At 33.6% G+C, this 21,316-nt stretch overlaps 1 protein-coding gene across 9 annotated transcripts in view; it reads left to right on the top strand.

Annotated features, from left to right (window-relative positions):
- The window catches only part of TCF12 (transcription factor 12), a 300,859-nt gene that overhangs the window by 235,903 nt on the left and 43,640 nt on the right, over window positions 1-21,316 (top strand). For 2 of the 9 annotated variants that reach the window (XM_016208535.2, XM_016208533.2), the window contains exon 1: window positions 9,949-10,564. The exons of 6 other annotated variants lie outside the window; for them this stretch is intronic. In XM_016208535.2, the coding sequence (XP_016064021.1) occupies window positions 10,400-10,564 (165 nt within the window). In that variant the 5' untranslated portion in view covers window positions 9,949-10,399. Of the gene's footprint in view, window positions 1-9,948; window positions 10,565-21,316 lie in introns of those variants that run through there. One more of the 9 variants, XM_016208534.2, reaches the window with a different exon arrangement.

Genomic DNA, 21,316 nt, shown 5'->3' with positions numbered 1-21,316 from the left:
CCCCCTCTAAACATAAAAGCTTCATACAAAACTGAAGGGAACCTTCACCCCATGACTAGAAAACTCACTTTTTCTCTATAAATTTAAGTGAATACTTATGGTTCCTATTTAGTTTCCTTCTAGCTTTATGATGGCTAGTGTTTTGAAAAGTTAACATTTAATATATAATTAATAAAACTCAAGTTCTTGACATGCTTGATAATCTTTTGAACTCTAAAACTTGATATAATTTGAAATCACGTTATCAGTATCTTTCCCAACATCACCAAAGATATTTATAAATTTCAAAAAACAGTAATATGAGAATTAGAAACTCCTTACTACTAAAGTGAGCTTCACTTAGATTTCTGATGCAAGAAGTGTGAATCCATTCTGTTAAAGTCAGTAAATATATAAAGTGATTATTTGAATAAAGACCTCTTTTAGGCTTTAGGGATTTAAGTATGAATCAAGCATGGACCCTGTACCCTATTATAGTCAAAAGATAACTTTGACTTTTGGAAAGAAGCAACTTTTATATTTTATATTTTTCTTTTGTGTAATTGTTGCCCTCTTAGGCATATAGTGGAGTATCCAGGAAATCCTTATTATTTTATATATGTATGTCTTTATTGATTTCAGAGAGAGGAAGGGAAAGGGAGAGAGAGAGATAGAAACATCAATGATGAGAGTCATTGATCGGCTGCCTCCTGCACGCCCCCTACTGGGGATCGAGCCCACAACCCAGGCACGTGCCCTGATAGGAATCAAACCCCGACCTAGATCATAGGTCAATGCTCAACTGCTGAGCCATGCCGGATGGGCAGAAATGCTTTTTGAATTAGATTAAAAGAATAAAAATAGGTACTATAAAGCCATTATTTTGTGTTATCTGTAATAAGGAACATTGTTAATGACTTCTTGCTATATGCTGTACTTTCAAGTTTCCTCCTACTCTCGCTGTTCAAATCATCAAAAATATATTAAGTTGCTTTCTTTGTATAAGAAGCTGAATTATTTCTCCTATTTTCCCCCTCAATTATGCAGTTAACTTCTAGTCATACACAGTAATAGGAATAAATTTGCAGAAAATGGTAAATTATAGGTAATTAAGCCATTACTTAACAGTGCACTAGATTGACCTGGTTACTAACATAAAAGGAAAAAAAAAGTTATGGCTTCATTGACAAAAAAGGAAAACTGGTTATCTTCCCATACTGAATTTCTCATACTAAAATTCTCTTCAAGAATTTGATCATTTGTTGCTATCATTGTCCAAGCCACTGTTGTCTCTTTCCTGAATTGTGGCAACATCTTTCCAGCTGCTCTCCCAGTTTTCCTTTAGGTTTTTTTTAAACACGAAGATCCTTTTAAAATCTGTCATTCTCTGACTCAAAATCCTCCTGTAACATCTGTTATCCCAAAGTTCTTAAAATGGCTTTCAATACCCTTCTTATCTGTCTCTTGCTACCTCACAGATTTTATCTTCCACTAATTTATCCTTCTGGCCACTCTGCCCTCTTTACTGCTCCTTAAAGATAGCAAGCACTCTCCTGCCTCAGGGCCTTTGCAGTTACTCTCTGCCGGAGCACATACTTCTTAGTAGCCACATAGCTCGTTTTCTCACATACTTTTCTCTTTGATGACACATCATTTTATTACTGGGACTCTTATCTGACCATCCTATATAAAATGGCAACAATGCGCCCCCCCCCATCACTGCCCTTCTCCTTCCTCCTGAGTTTTTCTCTATAACACTTACTACCATCTGATATACTATAATTAGTTTATTGTTTGTTTCGCCCAGGAGAAACTTGTTAAGGCAGGGATTTTGTGTTGTTTATTGCTTTATTTGCAGCATCTAGTTGCATAATAGGTGCTCAGTGAATATTTGTTGAATAAATGAACAAACTCAAAAGATTAGCAATACAGTCAGCTCTTTCTTCCTGGCTCAGTTTACTCAGAGAAGGTATAAAGAGCATACTGGATAATCTGAAATCAACATCCTTCAGGGAGAACTACAGTGTATTTTAACCATCTATATTATAAAACAATTAACATGCTTAAACTTTGTAAAAGCATTTTAGGGAGGAAAAAAGCTCCAATTTTTCATCAGAAGAGTGAAAGTCTTTTCAGTGGCAAAGGTCACTGAAGTTCTTCCTGCATACATAGGTGTTAGAACTAGGAAGACCTGCATTTGGTTTTCCATATGAAGTTTTATTATTCGATAATTGTGTTCTTAGATTCATATAATCCTTATGCCAGTTCTACTGTAGTAACACAGTCTGAGCCGTTTTTTATAGATCAGTCATTTAAGTCTGAAATAACCAATGTTAGGGCAACAGGTGTCCTCAAGATCCCACACCTGTAAAAGTACCTGCTTTTCACCCTTTCCTATCCTATTGTATCTTGTAAACTTTCCAACCTACATATTTATTACAGCCACCTTTGTGTATAATCTGCTTAACAGTCTCTTTTACTGATCTACTAAATGCTCCAGCCTAAAGAAAGGCACAAAGAAACACATCTTATGCCCAACTTCTTTTCAGTGCAGAAGCCACAGCCTACTTAATTACGATGGGCTCCCCACTGACCCCTTAACTCTTTGCTGCTTGCTGAAGGTGTAACACTTAGAAGCTTACATGTTTATTTGAAGGACATGCCCCAAAATCTTTTATTTTCCATAGGATGCTATGTTAAGCATAAAATATTTGACATGTAGGCCAAATTGCACATTAGTGAGAAATTAAAATTTCAAACTAATTGAACGAGGAGGACAGAGTTCAGTAAGAGTTGCTACCTACTGGTGAGGTGCCAGCCCTTTTCTTTCTTTGTTTACTATTTTGTTCTAGACACTAGAAAGCTTTTTTAAAATATGTTAATTTTAAATGAAAGTATTACTAGGTAATGGAAGTATATTACTAACCCCTTATAAAAATACCTCATTTGCTAGTATAAATGTTATTAGAATACAAAGCATTTGGACTCTTAGCTTAGAACTGATAAGTTGTAATTATGCTTTTGTATTCCCTTTTGTATCAACCTTTCATGTGAGGCTTTAGGCTTTTAATTATGCCACTTGCAGAGAGGATTATAAAAGTACAGTTTAAGGTTGGTGTGGACACTAGATGTTATCTATGCCAGTGAGTCACAGCCTGGGTCTTCAAAAATATTAACCTGACAAGATGTAAAATATTTCAGAATACTTAACAAATTATGTAGTTAACTGAAATAAAATTACCCAGGCTTGTTAAAACAAGAAATTTTTTTTATTAGAATTATTTCAGTTTAGCGTGGCAATGCTTCATTTTTTCTTTAATTGGAAGTTCTAAATGGAAGTTCCATGGCTTTGTGTTGTTTTTTAAACAGGGGAAAATATTCATTATAACTCCATAAAAAAGAGTTTGGAATACTAAGAACTTTCAAAACAGGAATTCAGTGTTTGAGGGTAGAGTAGATAATAAAAGATTTTATTGGTGGTGAAATGGCTAGGAAATCTTTGGCCTGGTTTAATGTCTACATTTTGCAGAAATGGAAACTTAGACTCAGGGAAATTGAAGATCTAGCCTAAACTCTCAGACCTCCTAAGAGGTGCAACTAAAACCCAGATTCCTCTTATCTCCTGACTCCAAGTCCAGTGCTCTTTTTCATCATCCAGTATGGCATCACAGTGTCTGGAACCTGACTTCTGTCCTACTGTGTGTAGATGTGATATAGATACATAGAACAAGCGACTTCACAGATTCCTTTTTCAAAGTTTTGTGTCTATTTCCCAATCTGTATGGCACAGGACACTTATTGTTGGGGTGGTATATTGCCTTTACTGGTGAAGGAAGCCTACTAAACATTAGTCAAACTTTATTTTTGTTTTGCCTTGTTCTATGTTGAACTGACACCATCTCCTATATCTTCTTATCATACACCCTTTATTGCAGGTTCTTGAAATGGCTCTGGGCTGAAATGCAGGTGTTACTTCTGGTCTCTTTAAAAATAATTTTAAAATAGCATAGAATATCTTGGTGCTGTTTCATTTCTCATAAATTGAAAGGATCAGGCTCCCCTTAGATGTGTTTTCAAAATGAAATATTATTAGGCTTTTGTTGAGAGTGGTCACCAGAATTAGTAGTAAGAAACCATACATTTTAAGATAGTTCTTTTCATAAATTCAGGATCTGTGTGATATCTTCCAGTGAGTATAGCTAAAATTAACTCTGCTTTGTTATTTGATTGTTAAAAATATGAGGAAGATGATTTGGTAGACTCTCATTATTTAATTAGAGGTATGAAGTATTAAAAATTACTGCCACTAACAAGAATTTTTACTGAAATAAAACAGATTGGGGGCCAGAAATAACATGTTATTTAGCTCTTGGGATTGCAGGTTTCTTGAAATGGCTCTGGGCTGAAATGCAGATATTACTTCTGGTCTCTTTAAAAATAATTTTAAAATAGGATAGAATATCTTGGTGCTGTTTCATGTCTCATAAAATGAAAGGATCAGGCTCTTTCCAGGTCAGAGGAAAAAACCTGCACAGGTCAGAAAAAGAAACAAAAAGATGGGTGGCACTTTCCTTAAGGGAGAGCTAACTCAACTCAAGACCAAATTGTTTACCTTCTATAGATGATTTTTTAAAATAGCTTTGTTTGCTTACACTTTTCTTTTGTTAGGTTGTTAGATTGCCTAATAAGTCAGTAGTGCAAAGCTTTGTCCAGTCTTGGAAGCTCTTCAGAAGTGCTAACTTACTGAGGAATTTAAAAACCTGGGTGTCCTCATCCTTGGGGGTTTTTGTGTGTGTGTGTTTTTTAACTTGTGCACACCCCATTAGACAGTCCTGTGATTACAGAGCCATCTGCAGGAAAATTATCAAGTTGCAATATAATGATTCTCTTACCATGTTATTTCAAGTGGTAAATGAAAAATGACAAAGTGCAATTCATATGGGGAAAGAAATGGACAGCCAAGAGATGCAGGAATTACTAGGGACGGGGAGCCCTCCCCTTTAATATTTCAAAGAAAACTGCTTTGTTATAGTGAGTTTGTGATTTTTTTAAAAACACATGCAATTTGCTTCATATTTTACATGTTCTCAGGAGTTACAGTTCTCTCTCATTTGCAGGAGTGTCTGATGATTGCCTTTTAGAAGCTTTGTATGATCTGTCAGTTCTGTTAGTGTTGATGTCAGAGGGATACTATTTATTTACCTCAGAAAGATTTATTTGCTTTCTCCTCCAGGACGTATGGCTGTGTTACACATCCTCATTATAGTCATTTGGTTGTCAAAAGGGGAGTTAAACAAGTATTCTTTTGCCCTATAAATGCAGTTTATGTAGCTGATTGTTTCCATTGGCTATATAGGTAGGTGTTTTCTAATTTGTTAATCATTAATCATTTCTAAAATTCAAGTTAGTCTAGAGATTTTTGTAAACAGATAAGAAATCTGACGTTCTATTTCTGAGACAGGTGATGTGATTTGTAAACTTTAACATGTGTTTTCACTCTGCTCTGAGAACTGTATTTTATGTGTATGTTGATATATCGAAATAAGTTGTGTACCAGTTCTCAGATAAATCTATATAGTATCATTTGGTATAACTCTGATTATTGGTTTGGCTAAGATTTAGGTACTCATAAGGAGGCACAATTGGAACAATTCAGCATATCACCTGAATAAGATGACAAAATTAGGTCTTTGATTTTTAATATTTTCATATGGTGGAAAGACAATATTTGGAAATCTTCTTACTGATTGAATGGTATCAGCAAGATAAGTGACATTGTTGAATTAGAAGGTACAATATATAATTTAAGGTCAATAGCATTATCTTTACTATGCATTGAATGTTATTAGATTAGTTTAAGAGGGATGCATTATTTCACTAGAATTTTATATTCTTATTTTCATTTTTGTGAAAGTAATTTTTCTAAATTGTGAGGATATTGAAAAAAGACCGGAAAGCCAACCTTATGGACACTTAGGGAATAGATTTTTTAAACAAAAGCAGCATCTACTAGAAAAATCTGCAATATAATGTTAAGATATAAAACCTAGAATTTTGGTGTCTGATTTTGTGTCTGATTTAGTCAGCCAGGCTAAACAAATACTGCACATTTAGGAAACAGCATACACTTGCAAGTCAACTCTCTACAAGCTAAATAAGAGGAGACATTGAGAAGGGTCTTTTGCTTTGTATCTGCCCACTTGTAGGTTTTTTCGCATATTATCCTCTTAAACCTATCCTCACGCTCACCTCCTTTACAGCCAATCATTTATTAGTTATTTACTGAATTTCACACTTTAGGAAAATAAAGAGTTCATTTGTAGAATTAGTCACATGTGAACTTTGTTTGGCTTCTTTTATCACAAAGTCTTGTTTTCCATGAATTGGTTTACTTAGAATTAATGTTGAAACTTTTCATGAGGAATCTTATGAGTGAGTTTTAGATTTTTTTTCTCCCAACTAGATCTTCTGGCCTTTTGGGACACCAGAATGTTGCCTACTTGTTTTAGAAAAAATGTACAATAAGCCCTAGCCGGGTGGCTCAGTTGATTAGAATGTTTTCCCCATACACCAAGGAGTTGTGGGTTAGATTCTGTCAGGGCACATGCCAAGTCCCTGGTCGGGCGCATAGATACAGGAGACAATTGATCAATGTTTCTCTCTCACATCAGTGTCTCTCTTGCTCTCTCTCCCTTCCTCTCTCTCTCTAAAATGAATAGGAACATATCCTCAGGTGAGGATTTTGAAAAGTAATAATAAAAAATTAAAATATATGCACAATAAGATTAACCAGTAACTGGCTGGCCTTAATTAATTCAAGGTATGTAATTTGGTTAAATTAAATTTTTTTTGAAAATTTTAAATTTTAGGTCACTCTTGAAACATTCTTGCTTTAAGGACAGTTCTAAAAACAGAGTTATGGTGATCCAAATACCAGGAATAAAGAAGAGCTAATAAACTAGATTAAAGTACTGTATGGTTAATCCCAAGAAATAGTGCATAGTTCTCCAAGGAAGATCTGCCAGTTTTTCCCAATCAACAGAAAAATAAGGGAAAAGGAAGTTTTTGCATGAGGGCCTGGAATGTAAACTGAAGTAGCCAGAAAATCCCACCTAGTAGACTTTTGAAAACATCTTCTCTTAAATCTTCAGTGAAGAAGTAAACTGCTTAGGCAAAGCACTTTATAGCTTTTTCTTATCTAGCTTAGGCCTGTACTTAATGACTGTTAGAATGGCAATAAATATCACACCCTGAACCATTGAAGAGGGTAAGCATATTTGAAAATCGGTGAAATGCAATAATCCTCAAACCAGGAATCATCAGTTTGCTAATAATAGATATGTGGCTCCAAGTCTTTTTTTTTTTTTTTTCAGGGTTCTCTGACATTTTCATTAATCATGTTGCCCATGTGTACAGTATGCCCATTTGGTTATGAAACTTGGTGAATTTTTAGATTTTGGACTAGGTAGTGTGACAAGTCAGATCACATAATCTTAGAATAACACAAATGATTACGTAGAACTGTGGGTGGAAACAATTCAGAATAAAAGTGCATGACAGTTCAGAGCTCCTGTGCAGACAGCATGTCTGTCTGAAATCAGGTTTAAAAAGTGGCCCTGTCTCCAGCTGACTCATTTTGTCAGATGGAGTCACAGGATTAACCCTTGACATGTTCCTTTAAAAAAATAAAAAGGCAAAGATTAAACAACTGCATTGACTAGAGCAGCACTTGATCCATCTATATGCATTTTTTCCTGTAATATGATTCTCCTTAAGAAAAAAATTGTGCTGCAGCTGTTACATAGATTAAATTAAGTTTTTTCAAAAAATATTTTTGAGGAAGAGAAAAAGACTTTATCATATAAGTTAATTTGTAACTGTGATAAAGAAAATGACTGTCTACGTCAACCAATTTTAGTTTCTTTTGGGTAAGGCAACTTCAAAAAGATATTTTGGAGCAACAAACTTAAAAGGCCTTACCATAATGTACAAGTAGAATATGGGAACATTTTATTTAGATTACCACCAGGTTTTTTTGGTGACTTACTTTTTTTGAGGAATGAGTTTAATGTCATATATATGCAGATCTACCTTACCACCACCACCCATTTCTAGATACACTCTATTAGAGTAAGCTGTGTATGGCTAGTGAATGTATTATGTATTGGGGGAAGGGGGTCTTAAATACACACATGGATTTTGTATCTGTGTTTTTGAGAGGAAGAATGAAGAGTAGAAACAAAAGATTTTAATTACTCAACTCTGCTTAGAAACTATTATATTTCACATTCAGGTTTAATAGCAATTTAGTAAACTGCTTTAGAACATTAAAAGGTTATGCTGTCTGACTTTACTGTGAATTTCTTTTTTACTTGGAAATTTGTCTCTTCCTTTCAGAATATCATATAGTTGATTCTACAATGAATAACTAATGATAAAATACTAAAATTTGTGTTGTGCTTTTAATAGCTAAGGTTTCGTAGTTACATTATGCTTTTGTTTTATCAGGCAACATAGCACTCACTCCGTTTTCTGGCAAGCCCCAGAGAAATGAGCCTAACTACTGTAGGTGGATTTTTTTTAACCAATATATAAAAGTTTTCTCAGGTTGGAATAATGGTTACAGGGGAAAAAACATTGAAGTATTGTCAGTGCTTTGTGGCTTCCCCTCCCCCCATCCTGCCTCAATTTCTATTCAAAAGTAAGGTTTTTTAAAAAAAATAATCATCATCATCATTAAGAGAAAAGGAAATTTCATTTTAGGTGGTTGATTTTTTTGTGGTTTTTTTTTTAGGGGTAGCTGTTCTGTTAGAAAAAGACTATGAAAGACTAAAATTTACTTGAATGGTTTTAAGGCATGGCATTGTTAATTGTAAATCAAAGCTTTTTACACAGTTCTCTAAGGATTGAAATGGGTCTTTGTGGTCTCTCAGGAGGGAGGAAGTTGCAGACCACTCTGCAGACTGGCATTTTAATAGTCTGCTGTACAGTGATGTTCTTTTGCAGCTGCTGCTTAGCCTTTTCTATATCTGGAGAGTGTGGGGAGGTTTTATTGTTATTTCGATACCATCAGCTTTTAAACATTGTGAAGTTAGCTGGCCTTACTGTCTTATTTAGTTTTATTACTTATAATTTGATCAATATGTTCCATAAGAATGGGGGGCCTTATAGAATATTTCTAAGTTCTTCACCAAAGGTATCTTTAAAAAAGTAAAGTGCCCTTTTTGCAGCCTGTGAGCTCTCTCGTGTGATTGACACAGCTCTGCGAGCCTGCAGGGCACAGGGAGAAGACAGGACAAAGAGACTCGGAGGGACACATCGGGGGAAAAGTTGTTCTGCTTTGGTCCGCACCAGTTTTTTAATAACAAAATGTGTTTGTGTGTGAGAACTATGTATTTGCAGACAATGTCTAAAACCTTTTGACTTCTAAATGGAATGAATTTTTGAAATCTGTGAGATTCCAACACTGATTATTTTTCCTTTTTGAGAAATGTGAGCATTAACATTGAAATATGAGTAAAGTATTCCTTATGACCAGTAATGAACTTGGGAGGAGGAAAGAGTTCTAAGAAACATTTTTTAGGTTATCAGCCAGAGTGTACATTTTGTCTGTTAATACACACCAGCTTTTCATACTTTTTAATAAGGGAATACAAAACCTTGTTTGTTTTTAATATTTAATTACTGAATTGCTTAATACATATTAGATGTTCTAGAAGAGTGCAGTCCATTGTAAACTTTTAATTGGTGTTATGAATGAGGAATTTAAGGATCTTTATAACTGAAAATCTGTTTTTTGGACTGATCATTCCCATGAAATGTGTTCCTTTTCCTTTTTCAATATGATTTTTATAATTTAAAAAAATCATTCTTTGTTCTAGCTAGTTAAGAGGTACTTACATGACAGGTCCGCTTTCTCCAGGAAGTGATTTTGTACAAGGCTTAACTGCCTAGATCCTTCTTGTTACACATGATTCAGTGTTTCCAATTCCTGATTGCTTGATCATGTGTTTATCAAAGTTGGAAGCAACTTTAGACCACGCCAGATGGTAATGTTGCTAGAGGTGTGGCAAGCTAAGTTTCCCGGCCCCAAGTGCTCTAATTTAATTAAAACTAAAAACAGATTAGCAGATCTCTCAGTTTGCCTTTCTTTGAGATAGATAATCTCATAAATATGACAAAGTTAATAATTCCTTGGGTTATTTATTTCCAGGACACTAAATCATTTTTATTTTTTAGCATTTGTAAGTGACTTGTATTTTTTTAATATCCTAAAGTTTGTCTTACCGGTATCCTCCACAATGCAAGGACTTAATAGAAATTGAAAGAGGTTACTTAGAGCATAAACCCTCCCTCTCTGCTCTGTGAGTTGGTTCAGTCCTGTTTTGCATAAGTTCCTTTTGAGTAGATCCATGTGTGGATGCATAGTGCTGAAGACAACTCTAGCTGTGTGGATGTATGTCTTGGAGAGAAGCTGTGTGCATTAGCTGCAAACAGTAACATTTTCAAAATCAACATGTATTGTGCTTATCCTGTTCCTGGAATGGGCAGCAATTCTCTGATGTATTACTACAATGGGAAAACGGTAAGTCTTTATTCTTTGTTCATATAGCTTCTGACTGACTTGTTTAATGGAAAACAGTGTAGATTAATTGCCTTTTACTAAAACCTGTGAGGTTTTGTTTTATCATTTTCTACAATAAGTTTAGATTGTCTATTTCTTTGTAAGTAGTGTCAGTAAAGTTGTGTCTTTGACACAGTTACTCAGTAGGTGTTGGATTTTATTTTTTAAATAGTACAGAAAATAAACTTCAATTTGTGAGTTACTATTTTGAATGCCTGGTTTCTTTACTAGCAATGAGCTTGAAAGTACCTTTGTTTTAATGTTTCACTATGTTGTAAACATATAATCTGTATATAAAGTACACACACATATATAGACAGAGAGGATTATTTAATGCTTTCTAGATAGAAAGCAAAGATGAAAGTCATATTGGATATTCATAAAAATAACAAGTATGAAGCTCTGGGAATGATTAGGGAAGCAGTCAGCTAGTGAGGGCCGTATTTCCTGTTTGGAGTTTCAGGTCCAGAGCCTGACTTTACTGGGATACCATCTGTTTCCAATCAAACTAGAATTTTGACCCTGTACAGATTCATAAAATAAATCGCTATTTTTCAAAGAATGCGTTTCTATATTTCCCAAAGAATGTATTTCTGGTCGATTTACAGCACATGGTTAGATGTTTTAAAATAATACCTTTCTGTGTTGCTAAGTAAGACTTTTCTATTCTTTCATTACTTAGTATTATTTAGTATGTTTCTGCAAAAATATCTTAAAGTCAGCAGACTTTGTATATTCTAAACAGAAAGTGAACTTCTCTGGAAGAGACAATAGGAGGGAGTTATCTTGCTAAGATAATTGTTAAACATTATAAAAATGTTATACTAATGAATAATAATCTTGGGTTTGTGTCAGAAATTCAGTATTTTTCTCCTCAATCATTCCCCAAGAAAGTTTTCCCTCAGGTGTCTTATAACTTTAGTGTTTTGGGGGGTTTTTTGCTTAGGAATGGAGGCATTTTTAATGTTAACCTTTGAAGTTACAAAGGAAATTTAATCACATTTCCCAAAATAGGTATAAAATCCAGATACGTTTGTCCCTACCCTTTCTACCACTTGCATGCTTTAAAGTAGCATACAGGATGGGGGCAAAAGTAGGTTAACAGTTGTTTGTATGGAAAATACAACAATTAATAAATAATAATGCCAGAATATATGCTGTTTCACATACTCACAACTGTGAACTACTTTTGCCCCACCCTGTATGTTTCTAACCAGGGTACGTGAGAACTAATGAAAGCATTCCTTCATTCTCTGACTGCTTTGGTAAGGCCTCTTTGGACTCTGTTAGCTTTTGGTTGTTAACTTTTGGATAAGATTTCTTAATAGATGATAGATAATCAAGCCAAACTATCCTTAAACTCATAAAAAGTATGTGTTCACACTGCCCGTATAGATAGAGCTTTAGAGAATGTGAAAGGTAATTTGGATGGGGTAATATAAGTGAAATTACTTGATCTGTATATCATTTCCTTGCCAACTGTCTTTCAAATGTGAAAATATTTTTCTTTTATGTTCAGTTTTAAGTAAAATAGTCTGAAGTGTGTGTGTGTGTGTGTGTATGTATGTGTGTGTGTGTGTGAGTTCAGTAAAATTAATTATACAGGACCCTTGAAGCAGAGAGACTATAACTCAAAATGAGTTTAGATTTTATTCTTTTGAGAGCACAGATCACTCTATTACAACATTTCTCTTTGTTCTACATTGGGGTGGGGGGAGCAACAGCTTTGATCGTATTAAGTATTTCCAGGCTTAGTGTAGATGACGGAGCTGGTATGGTAGAGAAGTGTAGCCTGAAAATTGATAGCCTGTGCCTGATACAGGTCAGAGGTGGCTTTTATGTTCCTGAAAAATGCATCAAGAGATGATATATTTATTGTCTTAGTCTTCTGTATCATAAGGCCCCCTGGTCTTACATGTTTTCTTATATACATTTTATTTTTACCACCTCTGTCTAGTTTTTTATTATTATTCTCTTACAACTCTTCAATAAGAAAATCATGTAGAATGCAATTACATTATCCAAAGACTATGTAAATACCTCAGTCTTAGTATATATTAGGAAACATCTACCCATCAATGCTTTATAGCAAAAACTAGCACTTTAATATTTCTAGACTCTGAAATACACTTCCTCATTTGAGTTAAGGAATGTTTACATAATTCTCATAGTAAACAAGTTAAATGTAAGCTCACTTTTTGATCCCCTTTTATCAATTTATTTTAAGGCGATAGGGCAGATTAATATTTTGAAATGCTAGTAAGTTCACATAGATTCTATTTTTACGATTCTATTACCAGTATTATGAGAGAGCGAGAACTCCTAAGTGGTACTGATCTTAAAATGCTTTCCCCCCCTTTTTTTGGTTTTTATTTTTAAATTTCCAAGTTGATGCCATATATTTTGAAAATGTTTGAGGTATTATAATAATAAGACAGACTGTAGGAAAAAACAACCCGAGAAGAGCCTTTTCTATTTTATTATTTAAGATTATATGGCCGTGTGTATTACTGGAATATAACAGGCATGGACACCTATAAACAGAAAAGAAAAGCCAAAAATGTTAACCCTGTTTTCCCACTGTTTGAAAAGTGAAGGGGTTAATGTTCTGTACCTTTAGTATAGCTGTATTCTGAACCATACTGTAAGATATTAATGTGTGTGTGTTTATGATAGAGGACTTAAAATCATTTGAATATTTTTTGCGATTTTAAAAAATAGCAACCAAAAAATAAGTAAAAAATAGCAAGGAATAATGGGTTTCTGAAGTTCCTTATATATAAAGAACTTGGATTGCATTCAGTTTTCTCATTGATATAACTAAATTGTGTCCTTTATGCAGAAAGACAGAAAGTCTTAGAGGTAAAGGAAGGAAAGTTTTGGGAGGAGAGGAGAGGATTCCTCCTCTTTTCCCCACGTTGAGGATTCTGGAGTTTCGGCCTTCCTCTAATCGGTCAGCCTCCATTTTCTAGGCCTTGAACTGAAGATGCTGCAAAGTATTCCAGGTATAAAAACTGCAGCAAGTACAGACATGATGTTCTTTTAATTGTTTTGGGGATTATTTTAATCTTATTAGGGACAGCACAGAAATGCAAGTTTTAAAAGTCAAGCTTAAAAATATGTTTTGAATGTTGAGCTTCTTTGTATGGAATTGGGGAAAGAAGAGGCAGGAACTAACATGATTATAAGGACTACTCTGTGTCAGGAACTCTGCTGGGACTTTATGTTTACCCCGTTTAATTCTTGTCTTCACTTTGTCATTTATCTGTTTCTAACCTTTTATAAATAAGGAAAACGAGGTTCAGGGAAGTTAAGTAACTTGCTCAAGCCCACCCCATTAATAAGTGCTTAAGGCAGAATTGAACCCAGGTCTCTCTGCCAAGAGCAGGTTTTCTCTTTTGAAGAAACAGAAAATACTAGCCAAGGGCAAGTAAACTAGTCTCCATAGCAAAGGGCCAAACTTCATTCATCCTTACTACCATTCGTATCAAAACATACTACAGTGGAAAGAAAATGTAACTGAGGAAAACACCAGGCCATTCTTAAAAATAAATACCTTTTGCATTTCTGATCAGACTAATAATTTTCTGAATGCTAATTGATGTGGTCAGTCAAGCAAATTTTTATTTCTGTTTAAGGTGAAGAATTTAAAACTGTCCTAGATATGTTTAAAAACTCAGGAAATAAGACTAGCAGGTCTCCTCTTCAAATAGAACTCATAGTACTGGAAACTGGTTTAGCCAAAGTTTTGGCACCTGCCTTCCCACATAATTTATATTTTTATAAGAAGTAGGGTCACAAATAGCTAAAATTGCACTGGAAATATTTCTAAGACTTATTTTTGAAATCAACATTTTCAGTTAATAAAAGCACAGAAACCCATGTGAGAATATATAGAACTACATTTCTGTTTCATTGGAGATTTGTTACTAATTAACATGGGAGAGGAAAGAAAATACAATTAAATTAATTCAAATTTCCAGGCTGTCTGTGAGCCCAGTAGAGTTAAATCTAATGTGTATGATAGGGAAAACATGAAGTCATTTAATAATTCTCTGAAGCTAGAATACTAAAGACTTTGAATGACAAGGACTTCAGCTTAAATCTTCTTTGTTTTTCTCCTTACCAAAAATATCTGAGACTATTCCAGATATGAATCTAAGAAGGTCATTTTTTCTTGATTCAAGTGAGCACAAATACCAGTGAGTTAAAACTATAGTCCCTGCCAAGAGAGTATGTTGTCACTCACTGGTCAGCTTTATTAATGTTTTAGAAAGAAATTTATGTCCCTTTCTACTAGTTAATGAGCATGTTAAAGAAAGGGATCAGGTGCTGTATTGTTGGGTCTAAATTTCTTTAAAATGCAGGTAACTAAGAAGTGACACTCATTGATTTGTTCAGTATATTATCCTATCATCCAAATTTCAAACCCAGTCCCTTAAAAATTCCACAATTTATCTCTCAGGAAAAAGTTTATGGTTATTATAGAAATGATAGCAGTTACAATAAAGAACTAATGGAATGTGCCCAGTGCTGTTAAGGTTAACAAAAATGTGCTTGACTTACCTAAGAAGTTTTTCTCACAAATGAAAATCAGTAATACTCAGTTATGCTTGTTAGACAGCAGAAGTGGTAATTAATTTTAAGCAGCTTTGTACCAAAAGCTGGAATTCTTTTTTCCTTACTGATATCAGAAGGGACATTTTATTTTACTTCACCCCTAAACATGTCTCTGGAAATTCTTGGGAAAAGATACTGCTCCTTTTATTTATGAAACTACTGAAAATATAAACATGCATTTATACCTCTTACAGAAATTCTTAGAGCTAACTAGGTGAAAAGAGTCTTCCATAGAGATGGCTGGTATGTCCCTGAGTTAGTCCTTATACTTTAGACATTTTGCTTTATGATGCCTTTGATTTCAGTTCTTGTGGTATTTAGTACTGGAACTATCCAAATATTTTCTCCTTCAGGTTTGGAACACCATAAGATCTATAGTTATAGATTGGGCTTTATAGCAAAATTTTTTAATATTAAAATACTAAAAGCATTGAGATATTTATCAAACCTGTCGTTTTTGTATTCTAATTTGGGGAATTCTTTCATTAGACTGCTGTTTCATAGATTTATTTAAATGTTTTAATGACTTTTTCTTTGGGGTTATATTCATTTTAATTTTGATTAGAGAAGGAACAAGGAAAGTAGGAAGACTTAAATTTCAGAAACTTTAAAATTTTGCCATTTAGGTTAAAGATGCTTTTTATCTGAGTACATATATAGAAGATCAGTATTTACAGAAAGTAATGTATCAAAAATGATCAGAAAAATCAATAGGAAGTCATTTTAGGGAAGTTTCTTTAACTTCTTTAACACTTATCTAGCATTCTTATCTGAGTGAGTATAATTATTAAACAAGTTTTTAATTTACTCTTTTTTAAACAGCTTTTTACTAAATTCAGGTCCCACAAAATTCAGGAAGCTGTTATTTGTGTATGTTACTGTGCATGGAATTTGCATAGGTTAATCAGCAATAACTAAAAAATAAATCTTTTAATAATTACTTAGCTTTTCTCTCTTAGTTTTTTTAGTGTTAACTCTTAAATGTGCACATTTTAAAAAATATTGGCCCAGAAGTTTAATTACAGTATTTTGACTTGGGTTAGGGTTTTCTTTTTTCCCAGTGACCTGCACCTTTTTTTTTCTTTCAGGTTTTAAGTACCAGCTTGTAAAATTTTTTGTTTAATATAAAATATAGTTATATAAAATATCAGATAAATTATGTGGAGGTTCCTGAATATGATTTCACATTTTTATTTTAAAATTATGGTGGTAGGGTAAATTAGTGAAGTGATTTTGTTTTATTTTGTTATTTTGGTAAGTTGATAAAGGTTGTGCTACAGATGATTTCTGTTATTAGCATAAGCTTTTTTACATATTGGAGGTTCATGTTAGCATGTATTAAAGTATTTAATGATATTTAACATATAGAACTTAAAAGAGAACTATTCAAACCATCTGGACAAAAGAACAAATAGAAACTTAAACATATTGAAATCTTGGTAATAATTTCTATGGAAGAGCATGCTCAGAAAAATGGATAAGCTTCTCTCTTTTTCTTTCCAAAGTAGCTGAAGGTGTTCCCAAAATGTTTGAGAGTTTAGGCTGATTATGGTCTTGATGGGCCTTGGAGCTTATGACTTTTAGAGTATTTCTTTCAAAGTAATTTATGTAATTTTAAACATCTAGGTAAGGAAGAGTGATCTAAACCTGTGTTCTGTAGTAACCACTGGTCACATATGACTATTTAAATTAAATTAAATTAAATTAAATTAAAAATTCATTTCAAGTGTTCCATAGTCACGTGTTACTAGTGACTACCATTGTATAGCACAGATATAGAACATTTCCATCATCACAGAAACATCTATTGGATAGTGCTCAGCTAAAGCATTCCTCTCATTTTCTGTAGAAGGTATCTTAATTAGGAAATACAGCTATTCTCACATACTAAAGAAAATTCCCAACTCATCTCCTCATCATTTGGGATATTTAAAAATATCAGTCACTACACAGGCTGTGAATCTATATTTTAAAAAGCGTGGGGGATGACATTGTCTTTCAACTCATCACTGGGTGTGACAAGTTAAAAAGGAAATATCTTTTTAACAAAGCTTTTACTTCCTTGCACCTTTTTTCAATAAACATCAGAAAATCATTATGCCTCCCTGCTTTGCATAGATATTTCCAATATTAATTACATGAAGGATGCATTGAAAGCAAGAGTACAGTACACAGCTCCAGCCTCTACAGCTAAACAGAATGGGCTGACCTGAATTTGGGGTTATCCGTATGAATAAACTGAACCATCCAAACAGGAAAAAGGGAATCTGTTTTTGCTAACTTGACTCGAATTGGTTGTATGAGCTAAAACATTCCAGGGATAATTGTGTGGTTGCTATAATTGTAAATTTTCATCCCTGGAGTACTCTATCACTCTTAAAAAGTCAATTTGTACAGATGGAATGAGGACATTAAAGATATTAATGTGGGTTTGTTCTTTAACAGTGAAGGGGAGGTACTGTTAGATTTTCAGTTATATATTCGTTCAAGTTGGAATAAATGTTATGGTTCTATTCACCAGACACTCAGAATTTCTCTCATCACCATTCCTGAAGGATAAAATATAAATGCTTGGGAAAGAAGAAAGTCTCATGATAGCTACTGTGAGCCCGACATTCTTAAACGGAGCTAGAATTCTAAAGACAATTTGAGCATCTACCACATTTTAATAGAACACCTTAAGTTACTTATTTGTACTTTTTCTATTTCTTTTTAAATAGTTTGACTCCTGGTAGATTTTAATCCTCTTGAAGCATACATATTCTTTTCTCTTAGTTTTGAGATTATTTGTTGTAATACAAAATCATACTTAAGATTTAAACGTATGATTAGATCATTAACTAGAAAAAAAAACTGGCATCTATGTGCAGGTGATCAGATGACATAAGCAGTCTGGTTTTAATTTGTGGCCAGTACTGATTGTAACTAAAAGAGACTTGCTCTTTTTGTGGAATTGGCTGACTATTTCCCTACATCTGGAGTTAATAAAGTCTTTGAGACCACATCAGTTGCGCTTTGCCGCAAGAACTCTTTGATCTGAAAAATCGAGACTGGCACAACTGCTGCTTCATAACATTGCATCTATGTTTTTGCAAGCTATGGTTAAGATACCAAAAGTAAAGTTCTTTGGCTGTGTTAGAAATGCTGTTAGATGAGCCTCTCTGAGAACCGAGTTTTTCAAAATATTTTTATTAAGATAAAAACTTTGAACTTAAGTTAGTAAATATATAATAAACTTATGGTAGTTTAGTTTTTACCATTTTCCTGTATAAGGTCTATCCTTCAAAAGTCCATTTATGTTTCAAAGTCTGCTTATAAAAACTAACATTAAAAATAACTTTACCTCCAAAATGAGTCCATTTTATTTTCTCTGTATAGCTTCAAAACTGTTGCAGGAGTAGACAAGTCTCTCTGTGTGGTATATCTTAGTTTTTTTTGCTTTACTTGACAGCCATCTATTAACCATTATCTAATCAATATATTCTTTATTTGACAGCGATTTGTAAATAAGTAAAGTGAGGTTTATCTTTTTATTAAAGTGTAAGTATATTCTGTTTAGAATACAGTGAATTGAATGGTAATATGGATAAAGAAATATAAATTGATAAATTATATATAAATTTAAACTGGCAAATTATGTAGGTTTTTTTAATGAAATGACATCAAAGCTGGAGTTTTTCATAATTATCAGTGGGAGGCTTACATACTGTTTCAGTCTATAACCTGGATAGAATTAGAGAATTTTGTACAGTATTTCATTCTTTCAGATCAGTGATGATGTATATAGTAAATAAGCATTTGCAACAAAAAAAAACATTTTCTAGTGCTGTTTTCTAAATTTTATTATCATTGTATTTTGTTGCTGCATCTTTGGATTTACTTGACTTTTTGTTGTTTGTGGTTTCAGCCTAGTTTGAGAAAATCTATATATAAAGGGAATAAAGGGCATCTATCTGTGGCTAAATTTAGACACTGAATCTTGATTCAAAGAAAAAAGTGCAAAATTCCTTTCCTGAAAACTTTTTCTTGCCTATCAGCCTATATAATACATTCCAAACACATTTGTATATACTCAGTTATTTCATTTTAATACTATTTTTATGTAATAACACTAAGCTAGAAAAATCTCGGGGGTGTGTATGTGTGTGTGTGTGTAATGAAAAGAAACACTTTATTTACTGTATTCCCCTATCGAGGATCCTTCTTGGTAATTCATAGGAATATATCTTGTCCCAAACTTCTCAGGTACCAGAGATGTATGCTTTACCTTTGGGATGTGAAAGGTAGGAAACTAACCTGAGTTAGCAATCCATTAAAAAGACACACCTGTGCAAGTGTCAGCACAACTAGCAAGAAGAGTTAAAATGGGCATTTTAACCTTTTATTTAGAATAAATTTGTAGGATCATGTCAGACAGCTGTAAGAAATAGTATTTGAGGACTGAACAGGGACAATATATAGCATTATAACTGCTCCTATAAGAATGCTAGAAAGAAGATACTATTAGCTATTACTTGGTGAGTGGTCACTGTGCTAAACATTTTATATGTATTATCTTGTCTGATATTCCCATCAACCCCCTAATGCAGGTATTGTTCGCACTATCTTACCAATGAGGAAGTTGAGTCCGGAGGATTAAGTAATTTGCCAGAAGTCTTTACAGTTAGTTAATACTTCAGTGAAAGACTAACTGAATATAAATGATAGCTTATGTAAATTAAAAATTTGGCTCCCATTGTAATCTCAGTGTATGCTCTCTCGACTTTTTTATTAGTGCATAGAAATAAGTGCTCAGGGTAAAAATATCAAACTGTGTGGAAGGACATAAAGTAAATGTCCTCCTTTCCAGTTCTCAGTCCAGATGTGTTACCATTAAGTTTTTCATATGTAGCCTGGCCCGGTGTGGCTCAGTGGTTCAGCGTCGACATAGGATCCAGACGATCGGGGTTCGATTCCTGGTCAGGGCACTTGCCCAGGTTGCTGGCTTGATCCCCGGTCAGGGGCGTGTAGGAGGCAGCCGATCGATGACTCTCTCATCATTGATGTTTCTATCTCTCTCTCTCTCCCTTTCTCTTGCTCTCTGAAATCAATAGATATATATTTTTTTTAAAAGTTTAAAAAAGAAAAAAAAAGTTTCTCATATGTAATTCCAGAAATTTTTTATGCTTATGCAAAAACTGATCTTTTTTTTTTTTAACACATGTTCCCATAATTTTAGTAAGGTAATTACTTTCTTCCACTTAAGTGAACCCTTAGGATTTTTATTTTGGAGTGAAACAATGTATGTATCCTTATCAGACTAAACAAAAGAAGTATGTTTTATACTGTTCATAATAGGACACTTTTCCATTCTTCCTGACTCCTGATTGACACAGACCATGCATTACCTTAAATGTTATTTTTTTCTTGTTGGTTTCAGTAGTCGTCATGAAAATGGTTTGATCATGTTTTAAGTATTAAAGTTATTTGGTTGCCCCTTTAGTTTTCCAGAGAAATGCCAGTGTTGTCCATTTGCCAGTTCAAAATGTTTATATTTTGCTTATCTGCAGCAAAGGTGTACCAAAGGAAATTAGTACTGCTCTGACAAATTAAATGAGGGTTTTTCTAATAGTAACAAAGTATAGTAACATTTAATCTAACCTCTTTTGGTTTTGATAAATTTTGTAACAACAAAAAAAATAAATTTTATGATTAAACCCAAATTTTGTTTCATGCTATATTCAAAAGACATTTGTTTCCACCATCACATTTTGAATCTTGAGCCTATATAGATTTGTGTTTTGTGAGCAAAGTCAACATTTATTGACTTTATTCAAATACCTGGTATAATTGTCACACAAAGATGCATTACAGGAATTCAGGGTGGGGCAAAAGTAGGCTTACAGTTTGTATGAAAAATAATGCAATCATTAATAAATAATAATACAAGAATAAACTCTTTCATGTACTCACAACTGTAAACCTACTTTTGCTCCACCCTGTATTTGGAGGAATATTTTTCTCTAGTAATCAGCTAAAACAAACATGTAGATAGTAACCAAGTTAGACATTATTTATGTGGATTTAAGCAGTTTCTTTGGATTTGTGGTAGGC

The sequence above is a fragment of the Miniopterus natalensis genome, chromosome 1 (genome assembly GCF_054644295.1).
Source record: "Miniopterus natalensis isolate mMinNat1 chromosome 1, mMinNat1.hap1, whole genome shotgun sequence".
NCBI lineage: Eukaryota > Metazoa > Chordata > Mammalia > Chiroptera > Miniopteridae > Miniopterus > Miniopterus natalensis.
Note: the sequence above shows the minus strand (reverse complement) of the source record. Positions and strands in the feature narration are given on the sequence as shown.